This window comes from Aquarana catesbeiana, linkage group LG11 (genome assembly GCF_042186555.1).
Source record: "Aquarana catesbeiana isolate 2022-GZ linkage group LG11, ASM4218655v1, whole genome shotgun sequence".
Lineage (NCBI taxonomy): Eukaryota > Metazoa > Chordata > Amphibia > Anura > Ranidae > Aquarana > Aquarana catesbeiana.
In genome coordinates, this window is record NC_133334.1 from 83352042 (window position 1) to 83367173 (window position 15132).

General features: G+C 43.1%; 1 protein-coding gene across 3 annotated transcripts in view; it reads right to left on the bottom strand.

Annotated features, from left to right (window-relative positions):
• DAGLA (diacylglycerol lipase alpha) overlaps nt 1-15132 on the bottom strand; it is a 132317-nt gene that overhangs the window by 63613 nt on the left and 53572 nt on the right. For all 3 annotated transcript variants that reach the window (XM_073604664.1, XM_073604666.1, XM_073604665.1), the window contains exons 3-5: nt 7346-7557; nt 7160-7261; nt 70-208 (exon numbers count right to left, since the gene is read on the bottom strand). In XM_073604664.1, coding sequence (XP_073460765.1) covers nt 70-208; nt 7160-7261; nt 7346-7557 — 453 coding nt within the window. The remainder of the gene's footprint in view (nt 1-69; nt 209-7159; nt 7262-7345; nt 7558-15132) is intronic.

Below are 15132 nucleotides of genomic sequence, written 5' to 3' on the forward strand. Positions count from 1 at the left end.
AAGACAATGGAACTGTAAACCTATAGGGAATGCTAAAACATTTAAGGATGAATAGGATTTTTTTCTCACCGCAAGTTGTATGTGCGCAAATTCCTTTGCCTTCTCTTTGTTGCTCGTAACTTCACAAAAGTTCTTCCAGTTGGATCAAAGACACAAAGTACTGTGATGCAGACACTGAGTATGACTACCCAGTTACATACCACCATTCCTGCAAAAAAACAATCACAAAAAGACTATGAGCAGTCTGCAGGAAAAAAAAAAAAAAACACCCTTGTGGGAGAAGAATTATTTAATAAAAACAGTTACACAAGGAAAAAGAAGAAACCGTTCAGTGAAGATATAATCATACATCATAAAATACAGGAACTATGTACAGTAACCTTGTACTATCATTAGATTTTTACAAAATTCCAAATCAAGCCCAACTTACCAACTACAGATTGTACAACCTGGCATGTGCTTACTGAATTATCTAGAAAACATCAGATCTTCCTTCCGGGAACTAAAAGCAAGTTCTCCATGTAAGGTGACAACCTAATATGAGTATACCGTGTTGTATAAATACTATACATTGCTGGCACCTGAAGAAGTAAACAATGTCCATGAAATCCGTCAGGCCACAAAAGGTCAATATTTCATGATACAAATGCATTACCTGATCTGAGGTTGATTATAATGTCTCTATTTGGACATCTCACACGTTTATGTAGAATACAATAAAAAATATACACCGGCCACTTTATTAGGTACACCTTGCTAGTACAGGGTTGGACCCCCTTTCGCCTTCAGAACTTTAATTCTTTGTGGCATAGATTCAACAAGGTGTTTTTGGTTTTGAGGGATTTTGGTTCATATTGACATAACATTACGCAGTTGCTGCAGATTTGTCGGTTGCACATCCATGATGTGAATCTCCTGTTCCACCACATCCCAAATGTGCTCTATTGGATTAAGATCTGATGACTGTGGAGGCCATTGGAGTACAGTGACCTCATTATCATCTTCAAGAAACCAGTGGTGAGATGATTTGAGCTTTGTGACATGGTGCATTATCCTGCTGGAAGGAGCCATCAGAAGATGGGTACACTGTAGTCATAAAGGGATGGACATGGTCAGCAACAATACTCAGGTAGGTCGTGGTGTTTACATGATGCTCAATTGGTATTAAGGGGCCCAAAGTGTGCCAAGAAATTATCCCCCCACACCATTACACAATCACCCTGAACCATTAATACAAAAGCAGGATGGATCTATGCTTTCATGTTTACTCCAAATTCTGACCCTACTATCTGAATGTTGCAGCCAAAATCAAGACTCATAAGACCAGGCAACGTTTTTCCAATCTTCTATTGTCCAATTTTGGTGAGCCTGTGCGAATTGTAGCCTCAGTTTCCTGTTCTTAGCTGACACCCAGTGTGGTCTTATGCTGCTGTAGCCCATCTTCAAGATTGGATGTATTGTGTGTTCAGAGATGGTATTCTGCATACCTTGGTTGTAACAAGTAGTTATTTGAGTTACTGTTGCCTTTCTATCATCTCAAACCAGTCTGCCCATCCTCCTCTGACATCAACAAGGCATTTTCGTCCACACAACTCCCGCTCACTGGACATTTTCTCTTTTTTGAACCCCTCTCTGTAAACCCTAGATATGGTTGTGTGTGAAAATACTCAGACCAGCCCATCTGGCACCAACAGCCATGCCACCTTCAAAGTCATCTAAATGCCCTTTCTTCCCCATTCTGCTGACCGGTGTGAACTTCAGCAAGTCCGTCATCTTCACCACATCTAGATGCCTAAATCTATTGAGTTGCTGCCATGTGATTGGCTGTATAGAAATTTGTGTCACCAAGCAATTGAACTGGTGTACTAAAGTGGCTGGTGAGTGTATATTGCTTTTATGTGTGATCTATTAATAAAGAAGAAATATTTGAATGTAACATGGTGTGCCTCCAATGTCCCAAATGGTAGCTTTGTTCCTTTTTTCTCAATTGTGATGTGTACAGAGATGTGGCACTAATCCCCCCCCTCCCCCCCTCCCATTTTTAAAAATAGCTATTTTAAAAGCCACTTTATTTACCCATCTAGAACCATACAGCAACATACCTTCCTGAAGGGTGTAGTGCATTATTATACTGAAATGAAGCCCTGGACATCTGCTTATAATTATCATGAAGATAATACAATTCTATGCCAGTTGAAAAGGAGGGTCACACACCGCTGGTATCATCTACAAGAAACTTTATTAAAGATGGCCCAGACAGAACTCCATAGCAGAACTATGTTCTCTCTGAGCAGTCTCAAATAAAGTTTCTTGTGGATAACACACTGCTTTTCAGACATGAATCATTTGCTACAGGAGTGTGAGTGGACCCTGTGCTGGTCTACAGCGGTCCTTCACAGCTTACTTAAGTTATTACTAAAACCAGTAATAATTGATAGTTTTCTAACATGATAAAGAGTAGGTACCTTTATATAGTCTTACAGATACAACCTCCCCTTTAAGGACAAGCGTGTCCATTCCCTTTACTCAGGTCCCACATTACACTCAGCTCCCTGCTCTATGCTGTGCAGTGTGTGACTTCAGATCCCCGCCCCTGTCATCTGACCATCAGAAATGCTGTGTAAACGGTATGCTTTGAATGATTGTGCATAGTGATTGCTGCAGATAAACAGGTACAACTTATGCAAGAGGATTTGTTTAATTTCTGTGTACTACCTGAGCTCAGTCACTTCACTGGGTATATGTAAGGGTTTACAACCACCTTAAATACAGCTAGTATGAAGAGGAGTTGTAGACCAAACTATTACTTATATGTCACATAGAAAGGCAAACAGGCTGTGCTGTATTATAGCAGGTGCCTGAATAACAAGCTGGCTGAACAGAATTACATATATTTTGCCAATTAAGACAGTTCCTAAATATATATCTCAATTGCTTGTTTGTTTGTTGCTTGTCTGGAGTTCAGCTTTAAAGTGATTCTAAAGGCAGAAGGTTTTTTATCTTATTGAATTCTATGTATTAAGATAAAAAACCTTCAGTGTGCAGCAGCCCCCCTAATACTTACCTGAGCCTCCTCTTGATCCAGCGATGTACACGTCTGCCTCGGCCATCCGGGACTCTCCCTCCTGATTGGCTGAGACATGGCAGCGGCGCCATTGCCTCCCTCTGCTGTCAAAGTCAGTTAGCCAATCAGGAGAGAGAGGGGGCGGGGGGGGCCGAACCCCGGCTCCCGGTCTAAATAGACACACAGAGCTTCGGCTCGGGTGCCCCCATAGCAAGCTGCTTGCTGTGGGGGCACTTGACAGAAGGGAGGAGCCAGGAGAGCCGGTGAGGGACCTGAGAAGAGGAGGATCTGGGCTGCTCTGTGCAAAGGCAACTGCACAGAGCAGGTAAGTATAACATGTTTGGTAATTTTAGAAAAAAAAAAAAAAAACACGAGACTTTAGTATCACTTTAACATGAAACTTTGATTTTCCCCTGAACAGGTTCACTTAGCTCTCCTTCTTCCTAGCCCCAAAGAATACAGAACAAGCAAAAGCTATAATTCATTGTTCCTATGTATTACTTTAATCTTCCACTATAATTGCAACAGAAGGATGAGAAAGAGTTAGAACCTAATTTCTCTTTAAATGTCTTTCTCCCTGTGTGTTCCAGTTACTGGTGCCACCTGGGACAGGTAACACACTAAACCTTGCCAAATGAGGACACAGGGAAAAAAAAAAAAAAACTGGCAGAGGTGTTAACCCTGCTCTATCCAACATGAACAAAAATGGATAAAAAGATTTGGGTAGATTTCTACTGTGTATAAGGTAGGAACCATGGGTTCTATTTAGTGACAGGATTGGTGGTCAGTGTGCCCCAGTATTTGGACATGTTCAGGCATCTGGCTTTGTCTTCTTTACACATTAACTGCCAGTTTTAGGCTGGACCCACAGCTATGCATTGAGTTAACATGCAGGAAAATGCACTTTTTACTTCTTGTTACCGCAACTCATGGTAGCACACAGTCTGTGGCGCTATTCATTTTGAATGGCACCCCAACAAGTGTGCCTCACAGCATATTTTTCTTCACTTAAAATTGTAAATTGTAACAGACTTTGTTTGCAGCGGAACTAAAATTGCATCTGAGCACTACAAACCAAAAACGATATTTCATTCATTTTTAATGGCTTGCCGTCTGCCCACAGTAGTTGTACTGCCAGCAGGCAGCATCTCCAGGCGATATACCTGTGCATTGCGGCCTTTCTTCTGGGTTCAGGGCACGCATGCACGCAAAATGATTGGACACAGCCCAAGTTTGGCAGCTAAATTCAGCCAATGATTTTGGCTGAAGTCAGCTAATTGGCTGTGGCCAATCACAAGAGTTATGTGTTTACAAAAACACAGAACACTATTCTGTGAACAGTGATCTGTCTGTTTCTTCTCCCTGAAAAGCAGGGAGAAAAAAAAAACAGACAGACAGTACACGTTATACATTGATAGGCACATAGTTAAAGTGACTGTAAAAGTTATTTATTTTTTTTTTTAAATAACAAACACGTCATACTTACCTGCTCTGTGCAATGTAATCCATTCACTACCCCCCACAATAGTTCAACTATGTCAGAATAACTTCCCATTTCACTGGAAAGCAGATGCCCTTACCTATCTAGGTATACAACTCCCTAGTAAACTTAAAGATTTGTACAAAAAAACTTCCAAGCAGAATTAAGAACGATCCAGCAGGATCTCAATGGATGGGAAGCCCCCACCATATCATGGTTTGGTCGGGCTGCAATTCTCTAGATGATGGTACCCCCTTGTTTATTGTATAAATTCCAAACTGTCCCGATCCATTTGCCACCCTCTTTCTTCGCAACCTATAAGAAAATGTGTAGGGCCTTTCTCTGGGGAACCAAGATAGCGTGTATTGGATGGGCTAAATTAGTACTGTCAAAAGCAAGAGGCGGAATCGGCCTCCCGGACCTGCAGAGGTATTACTGGTCGGTACACCTGACCCGAGTAGTAGACTAGAGGCTCCATAAATGACACAAGGGCTGGGTATTGCTAGAACAACTGATCTCGGGGACTGAATTGTGTTTAGCTCCTTGGCTCCCACAAAAATACATAGCGGCAGCCACTTAAGCACCTCCTCTTATCGGTGCGACCCTGAGTGCCTTTGACAAGGCATGCAGGGTACACTCACTTTCAGAAAAAACCTGCGCAATCACGCCTCTTAAAGGCAACCCAGATTTCCCTCCTGGTATGGAACAGACCTACCTAGCGGCTGATTGGCCACACCTGGAAATGGAAGCTCAACATTTCTTCTCAAGGGGAAGATTCCTCCGACAGGGTGAACTTGCAGCAATCTCGAACACCAAGTCGTTCCCCTTCTGGGCCTCCAAGAGGCGGAATCGGCCTCCCGGACCTGCAGAGGTATTACTGGTCGGTACACCTAACCCAAGTAGTAGACTAGAGACTCCATAAATGACACAAGGGCTGGGTATTGCTAGAACAACTGATCTCGGGGACTGAATTGCATTTAGCTCCTTGGCTCCCACAAAAATACATAGCGGCAGCCACTCAAGCACCTCCTCTTATCGGTGCGACCCTGAGTGCCTTTGACAAGGCATGCAGGGTACACTCACTTTCAGAAAAAACCTGCGCAATCACACCTCTTAAAGGCAACCCAGATTTCCCTCCTGGAATGGAACAGACCTACCTAGTGGCTGAATGGCCACACCTGGAAATGGAAGCTCAACATTTCTTCACAAGGGGAAGATTCCTCTGACAGGGTGAACTTGAAGCAATCTCGAACACCAAGTCGTTACCCTTCTGGGCCTATATTTAATTAAAACACTACCTTGACAGCCCCGTCAACGGAGACAGCTTTAGGAAAACCCCAACAGTCTTGGAATCACTGTGTACCTCCCCCAGAGTCACTTGATTTCAGTGCTCTATGCCGCAATGTTCGGGGAATCCTATGCTTCCTTGCACTCGGAACACGCCTACTGGGAAACCAAACTAGATAGGGTGATAGAGGACGTCAGTTGGGACCGAATTCACCTGTATATCCACAAAGGCTCCCTCAATGTACACACACAGGAAAACGGGTATAAGATTAAAATGAAATGGTATAGAACGCTGGAAACACTCCACAAATTCATCCCTATGGTCTCAGACTGATGTTGGAGATGTGAGCAAGATCTAGGTACACTTCTCCATATATGGTGGACATGTCCAATGATCCAGCCATATTGGAGAAGGGTCCATGCAATAACTACCGAGACAACCTCGCTCCCCCTAGAGTTCACGCCAGCGCAATACCTCTTGCATCTCTCCAAAATTCCCCACAAAAGATACTACAAATCGGTAGCCATGCATATGATTAATGCAGCTAGGCTATGTTTACAGGTCCATTGGAAGTCCAAATTACCCCCTTCCATGAAGGAATGGACACTCCGAATCAACCACATAGCAGCGATAGAGGAGCTGATTCACGTCGCACGGGATAGAATATTGCATTTTTCGACTACATGGGCTCCCTGGCTTGAATACCGGAACTCACAACGATATCAAAAGCTGACACAGGAGAGCACTTGACTTTTGTAATTCGGGTTTATACCCCTTTGGTGATATGGACCCAAAAGAAAAATAGAACCTGTACATTTTTTACACCCCCCTCCCCACACAATCCCCTGGCAGTCTGCACCTCCACTACCCCCCCCCCCCCCCCCACATTGATTTACTTCTAGGAAAGAGCTATGGTAGCGAGATGACCTAGAGTCGGACGCTACCCTCCCTCAACATAGGATTAATGGTACAACCAAACGCTGCCTTATGCTACCTTACTGGCCCTCAACACACAGTAACACTAATAAGCTATAGAGCACTGCAGCATCACTGCCCTACTCAAAGAGGGCCTGCCACAATCATTAGGAAACAAGGGGCTAGTTTCCTACCAGATCTACTAGGGAGGGAATGTGAGGGGCACTAAATGTTGGTTCGTTTGTTTACAACTGTTTGAATTATAATGCCCTCTCGATGCCAAATGTACTTACTTCTATATGTTCTGCAATGTACTTTCTATATTTCCTATGAAACTTTTCAAAAAAATAATTTTTTTTTGTGGAAAAAAAACTAACCATATCCGCCATATAAGATCCCAGGATTCACTTACCAAGTGTAACATTCTTCGCTGTGACATCATTGCAAGATGTGTAATACTGAGCCAACCAGACAATACCCACGATTGCGTAAACAAACTCAATCACCAGAATTGCTACAGGGAAAAAACAATATATATTAGGTGAAACCGGCGTCTGCTTTCCTTATGGCAAATAAAAAAAATGTAGTGCTCACTTACCAAGCCGCACGTATAACACATACTGCATGGAGTCCCTGGGCTCGGTGTACAGAATTCCTCCTCTCATACTCAGCCAGATGATGGCTACCTCTGCAATCATACAGCTGAGAAGAATGCCCAGGTACCCCCGTCCATGATCCACCAGGTTCAGGGAACATGTTTCATGGGGGTTATAGGTCAGACCGAAGAGGACCACAGAGAGGATTACAAACCTGGAAGAAAGCAAAGAACACAGTATTCACATAGCTGTATTTAGTGGAACTGTCACAATAACATGAAGAACCAGCAAAATAAAATACCTGCAATCCATGGTGTAAAAAAACTATTAATACTACTATTGGCAATAAAGTTACACTTAGCAAATACATTGCCAATAGCTGCATTATTAGAGTTTTTTTTACACCATGGAGATTACAGGTATTTCCTCTACAACCTGGAAGCTGAGTGATTATTTTGGACAACTCTGGATGTTTACAAACGGGACTACAGCCGGCCATAGACAGATTGAAATTTGACTGGTTCAACAGGCGCCAGCTGAATTTCAATCCATGTATGGGTAGGCTGGTTGTACAGAAGTCCATTCATTGATTGACTTCCGTGCAACCAACCGGGCGGATTTTGCTCATGCGATCACTGCCGGTGGCTATAGCCGTTAGCAGTGACCATTGTATTCTGACGGCTAGGAAACCTCCCTCTGTCAGAATACAATAGCTCTGTGTTGATGAGGGAACGGAGAAAATTTTCTTTCTTTCAACCTGTGTTTGAGTGTGACCTCGTTCAGACGGGTGGTTCAATTGCCTGGTTTTACTGCCCCCTGGCCACATATGTGAACAAAGACAGGAGGTAGACTACTGGTTAGATCATCAGGTGAAAATAAAAGAAAAAAAAAAACACTAAAAAAGGAAACTCTGTGCCTGTACCTCTGTATGGGCTGTTAGTTTCAGCTCTACAAAAAGAGGGACTACAAGCACGCTGATCAGCAGGTTCGCAGTCCATTAAAACTAAAAATCCATCTGCCGTGGTGGCAGATGGGACATGTAGGTTATCCATTCACAGACCTCAATGAAAGAATGACGCGATTGTGCGGGAAGAGCCCTGCACAGCTGCGTCGATTTTAAAATGTGACAGCGGCGGGGGGAAAAGAACCCCTGCCCGCTGTCACAAGGGGTCGTGGGGGTGAAGGGGGATGCTGCATAGCAACACATTACATGTTACACCCAAAATACAGGCGTAACATTTCACTAAAGCTGAACTTATCCTTTAATGTTCTCAGCTCTTAAATTCCTTTTGTGAGCTGACAACACACAACAATGTTGTGGATAGAGTGGTGTCAGCCCTGCTTACTTTCCTTTACTAAACGAATCAACCAACCCTGCTGTCTTCTTATCAAAGCATGCACTAAAGCTGGCCTTAGATGAGTCTGTTTTTTCCGTTCAACCAGTGGGATGAACAAAAAAAATCTGACCTCACTCCCCCATTCACACACTTGATGAAGATGGGGGAATCCTCCCCACTGTGTCATTGTATTCTGACAGCGGGAAGACTTCTGCGCTGTCAGCGTTGCATGACCGCACAATTGCCAGTTAAAGTAACGCAGCGCTGTATCACAAAAAGTGGCCTGGTTATGAAGCCCCCTGAGGTCAAATGGTTAAGGGTTCCATTTATAAATGTTTTCACGGAAAGGTTCATACAACTTTCTCCCAACATTCATTTTTGTAATTGGATTCAGCTGGAAAATGTGGGAATCCTGGGTGAAATTTGTAACATTTTTAACTGCTTACAGACCAGGCCATTTTTTGCGATACGGCACTGTGTCACTTTAACTGACAATTGCGCGGTCGTGCGACATTGTACCCAAAACAAAATTGACGTCCTTTTTTCCCCCACAAATAGAGCTTTCTTTTGGTGGTATTTGATCATACATATTTTTGGTAAAAAAAAAAACAAAAAAAAAAAAAAAAAACGCAATAAGCGTATATTGATTGGTTTGCGCAAAAGTTATAGCGTCTACAAACTATGGGAAAGAATTATGGCATTTTTATTATTTGTTTATTTATTTGTTACTAGTAATAGCGGTGATCTGAGATTTTTAGCGGTGCTGCAACATTGCGGCAGAGAGATCGGACACTTTGAGACATTTTTGGGACATTTTTGGGACCATTGACATTTATACTGCGATCAGAGTTATAAAAATGCACTGATTAATGTGTAAATATTAATGGCAGGGAAGGGGTTAACACTAGGGAGCGATCAAGGGGTTAAATGTGTGTTCCCTAGTTAGTGTTTCTAACTGTATGGGGATAGGACTGACTGGGGGAGGAGACATATCGTTGTTCCTACTTACCCTGACAGAACAGGGATTTGTGTGTTTATAAATCCCCATTCTAGCTCTCGTTCCCGCAATCCCAGGTGGCTGGTGGCGATCTCGCCCGCCGGGCGCGTGCCTCCGGCAGCTCTTAAAGGGGAAGACGTACCTGTAAGGCAATTTGCAGGAACGTGCCACTTTGCCGACCGGCAATTGGTTAAACATACCCTTCAGTATTAAGAATAAAAATCTGATAACTAGATTGTTTTGTATAAAAGGGGGCAGGCATTTTTGCTAATTATGTACATAGGTTGTGTTTTTGTGTGCACTACCGGTCCTATCAAACACCTAGCCTGCACAGAATGAATAAAAACCTATTAGCTTAGTGTGTTAATTGCAGTCACTCAGAAACACGTAGGTATTGTGTATGCATTCAGCATCACTTGCCGACATCGATTATGCTTTATAATCTATACATGATCTGATGCTGCTTATCCATATATGCTGGTTCAGTATTTCTATTGTTTTTTATATACATTTTTGTCTATGTGTAAACCACTTTTTGATACTATTAAAAATCTTTTTTTTAATCAAATTGTTTCACAGTCTGTGCCATTAAAGTCCCACCCTGAGGGGAAATCTGTATTTTCACACACTGATTCACACAGGAGGCATTCCAGGGACAATTTACACATCCATGTGGGAAGTTGCAATATATAACAATCACAACAAAAATTGTTTTCATGAAATGTAAGGCCTCCTGCACACAGCCCCAAAGAGGGCCACACAGCGTACATTGCAGTGTATTTCTCTGCCAGGAGTGACAGGTGGGCAGATCAATGATAGGCTGGCTGACACAGGGGCTGTAAGGGTACAATCACAAATCCTATTGTTTACATCTGTAAAGGGACTACTGTATTTATCGGCATATAACATGCACTTTCATTTAGGAAGGAAGTTTCAGAAAAAAAAAAAAAACATCTTAAAGTAAGAACTTTGAAGCAAAATAAGGGTCAGTGCTCATCAATGCAGCCTCAGCATTGCCCATCTGCAGCCTGATCAATGCCATCTGCAGCCTCACAATTGCCCATCAATGCAGCTTGATCAATGCCCATCTGCAGCCTCACCATTGCCCTCAATGCAGCCTCAACAATGCAGCCTCACCACTGCCATGAATGCAACCTAAGCAGTGCCCATCTGCAGCCTCAACTCAGATTACTGCTGCCTCGGAGGGGACAGGGCGGGGGGCGGGATGAGCGCCATTAGATTACATACAGCAAGAATCTCCTGTTTACTCGGCGGCCTCTTTAATACAAAGTCCCACCTCCTGGACCGGCTTCTATGATAGACAGAACACTGGTCTAATGCTGACCCAGGAAACAGGACTTCCTATTAAAGAGGCCACTAAGTAAACAGGAGATTCTCGCTGTATGTAATCTGACGGCGCTCATCCCGCCGCCCCTTCCTGTTCCCTCCTAGGCAGTTCAAATTGCAGTATCGGCATATAACACTCACACAATATTAGCACCCGATTTTCAGGGTGTTATACGCCAATAAATACAGTAATCACTGTCCTGATCGCAGAGGATCTGTGTTTGGGGCAGTGATTAAATCCTGGTACACATATAAACAATTTGAGTAGCTTATATACTTGTACAGCTGCAGCTTTAGCCAGCCTGTCATTGATTTGTACAGGGTAGCTGCATGATCCACCTGTCAATCCAGGGCAGAGAAATATGCCCAGATGTATGCTGTACAGCCCTGTTGTAGCCATGTGCAAGAGGCCTAACAATGAACACTGGCTGGAAGCAATTTCCTGCTATTAAATATTGACATACAAGTATGTGCCATCCAAACACAGACACAAGAGCAAAGGCCAAACTGACACACAAGGCCATCATTGTACAGTGCAAAAAGGCTAAAAGTTAATAAAAAAATGATTCTGTAAATCTCAGTGACCTTCACTAGATGTGGGAATGGCTGCTTTTGCTGTATGTTTCCTGTTTGCATCATTAGAATAGACTCTACCAACTCACAGTGTACCCAAGTATGATTTTCTCATAGCGCTGTCCTTAATGAAGAATATACTACGCCAGATATATAAGAAAATAAAGAAGTGAGGTTTGATGCAATAGAATAGAACAGAATTATTTCTCCATGGAACTTCTTCATGTAACAATAACCACTGAGTTGTCCACACAACCAAGAAGTAATGGATACATTTGCAAACATCCAGGGAAATGTAACAAACTTGCAAAGCGCAGAGCCAAAAATAACCTTGTGAAATTTATCACCACACATTTCTTACATCTTTCTATGGAAGAACTAAACTGGTACTGGCTCCACCCACCTGCAGCAGTTTCGCCCACTCTCCCGCACCTCTGCTTGCTGCCTTATAAAGCATTCACAGCACTGGCCGGCAGGGGAGGGGCAGTCTGTCCATTAGGGGCGCACTGGCGCCGCCCCCACTATTCATGCGTCTGGCGCCATGCAGGAGGCCGGATGCATGAGTTCAAATTGGGGGGGGGTTTGAAGCACGTGATTTAAGCCAGAGGCTCTAATAGGCTTCAAAGAAGGGTGGGCTCGGGACGCAGAGCCCTGCGGTGGCTGTAGGTGCACTGTTTCCACACAGGGAAGGAAGCTGATGAGGGATACACTGGGGGCTTTTCTAGATATCAGAGGCAACAGAAGGCACCTTCTATAAGCTTTTAGGTTTAGAAAGGGTTTAATGCAAGTTCACTTAAAGAGGAGTTCCAGTCTGTAAAAAAACAATTAAAAGTCAGCAGCTACAAATACTGTAGCTGCTGACTTTTAATATAAGGACACCCCTAGCCGATTCATCAATCGGCTTCGGGTGCCAACATCTGTAGTAAGGGAAACAGGAAGTGAAGCCTTGCGGGTTCACAGCCTGTTTCCAACTATGCATGTGCGAGTCGTGCTGCGCTTTCTGAATGGTCCCGCTGTCTTCTGGGGCCGGAAATGTCAGAGTGCCATGCAGCAATCTTACCTGGAAGTGGGAGCGGGTACCTGTCAAAACCAGGTACTCGCTGCCTCCTCCCTCCAAAAAAGTACCAAATGTGGCACTAGAGGGGGGTGTGAACAAGCGGAGCTTCCCCATTTGGATGGAGCTCCGCTTTAACATAGAAAAGTCAGATTTTTCATTTGTACCTACAGGTAAGCCTTATTATAGTGAATATCTCCTAAACTTGCACTGTTTAGAGGAGATATTCACATCGGCAGGAGCCGATTACAGCACTGTGGATGTGCCGTTCACTATGTATTCTGGGCACACTGAGTATGCCGTCAATGCAGAGAGTGCTGTGATCGTTACTCCCACGCACAAGCGTTGGGAGTGACTTAATTGTGGCCTGGCCATTCAAATGGTCGGATAGCGTGAACCTGGAAGGAAAACCGGGTGAAGATAGAAGCACCTGAAACGGAGACAGCATATCATTGACATATCGTTGATTGAGGGCTTTAACTGACAGGCAAGTCTGCCATAATGTGCTAGTTATGGCAAGACCAATACACGGGACCATTTATTCAAATTGTTAGCTGAGTTTATTACTGCTTTGTAAGTGTATGTATGAGCAAAAATTAAAAAGCCATATGTCAGAGTGCTCACAGGCAATTAAAATGTGCTGAGTGTTTGTACTCTGTATAAATTAATAAACCTGTTGATGTTGCCAAATTCTTCCATGGAAGTCACTCCCTTCTTCAGGCTGATAAAACTGATATATTGAAAGTCCGGACTCCCAAAGTATGTGATGACTTAAAACAGAAGTTGAGGATTTTTTTTTCAGAATCACACTTACCTAGCTCCACCGGCTCTAAGGCTGGGAACAGAGCTATCAAACACATCTGATCGCTTGGTTCTCAGTGCTCCGAGAGCAGAGAGCTGTTGACTGTCAGTCACCGGCTGAGAGATTGAGCCGGATGCCAGTCCAGGGATCTGGGCGGATCCCGACCATATGGTCGCAATCTATCCCAGCCTGGATCGGTTCTGTGGAGGCAGCCGACATTGGGCTTCACAAGAGTGCAGAACAAACTGCACTCCTGTGATCCACAGGAGAAGTACAACCAAACAAGCTTTTTCTGTATGTCTCCTTTAATCAACATTGGCTGTAATATAATTAAACACTTTCTCCTATCTCTGCCCATCTCCGCGTAACTAAGCTGCAACCTGTTTTTCCTGCTGGAATACTGCATGCAAATACAAGCTAAAGTTTTTGTTGCCTGGAGGTACCTACAAGCCCCTGTCATAAGTACAGGGGAATGATGACACTGCATTCCCGACAATTAGGATGTTTGGGTAGAAAAATATCAATTTCTGCAGGGGAAAACATTACATCTGCACCCCCACCATTTACAAATTATATTGTAAAAATATATTGGCAAGACATTGGCAAAATATATTTTTTGAATAACATCATATTAAATGACAGGAAAGCTTTCAACAAGTCAGCACGGTTAGGCTTATCAAAACAGATCAGGTTGTCATTGGTTACTATAAACCACCTTTTTACTGACTACAGAGGTTCCATAGGAATCCAAAATGCTCTAAGCCTTTGGTATAACTAACTAGTCAAAATAACTGTCAAAACCTTTAAAAGTACAGAACAGCAATCATTATCAGAGGACCCCTTAATAATGTTTTATTAGGGGTGGGGTCACTGGTGCTGATGTCACACTGCTGCATGATCCCAGGTCGGCAGTGGCTTTTATGCAAGTGCATTGCTGTTACATTTTGTTCTATTAAACTACTACACTACTTGAGATTATGCCTGGCTCCAGGTGAGCTTCATTTATCTCAGCTCAGTTTCATCTGGAGGTGCCAATGGATGCAGAGGATTGTGAAGTTTTGCACCCACGTTGGGAAGTTCTGACATGAGTCACAGGCGTACATGTGTTTGTAATGGCAGCAATCCGCTCTGGTGAGTGCTGACTTCACAGGGGAATGGTGACTGGTCTTTGAACACTTAAAGAAGAGTGATTTCACTTCTGAAGGTGGGATAATTGTTTCATCCATTTATAACGGCTGTGTTTGGTATGGTATATCTTTTGTATGCTATGTCATTTACTTAACATCTAATGTATGCAGTGCTTGGAATGTTTACTGTATTTTTACGAATGCCAACTATATTATAGAAAAAACTCTGCCATCCATCCTCTACCTTACCCCTGATGAAAAAAATGAATCATTTCTGAAACGCGTCGGGTTCAATAGGTTGTTTATTTACACCAAGCTTCAGCTTTTTTATAGAGTACTCAGTCAATGTTGATAGGTTTTATTACACGTACTATTTCTTGTATGTATTTTTTTTATATATTGTAATAAAGTACTGTAATTCATCTATCCTAATACGATGACTTTATAATTGCCTGTTTGGGGGTACTTTCTCTGCTACTTTTTCCATTTATGGAGAACATTGTTTCACTGGGACATTTTCAGTGGTTCATGAACTGACTGATTTTGCAGATC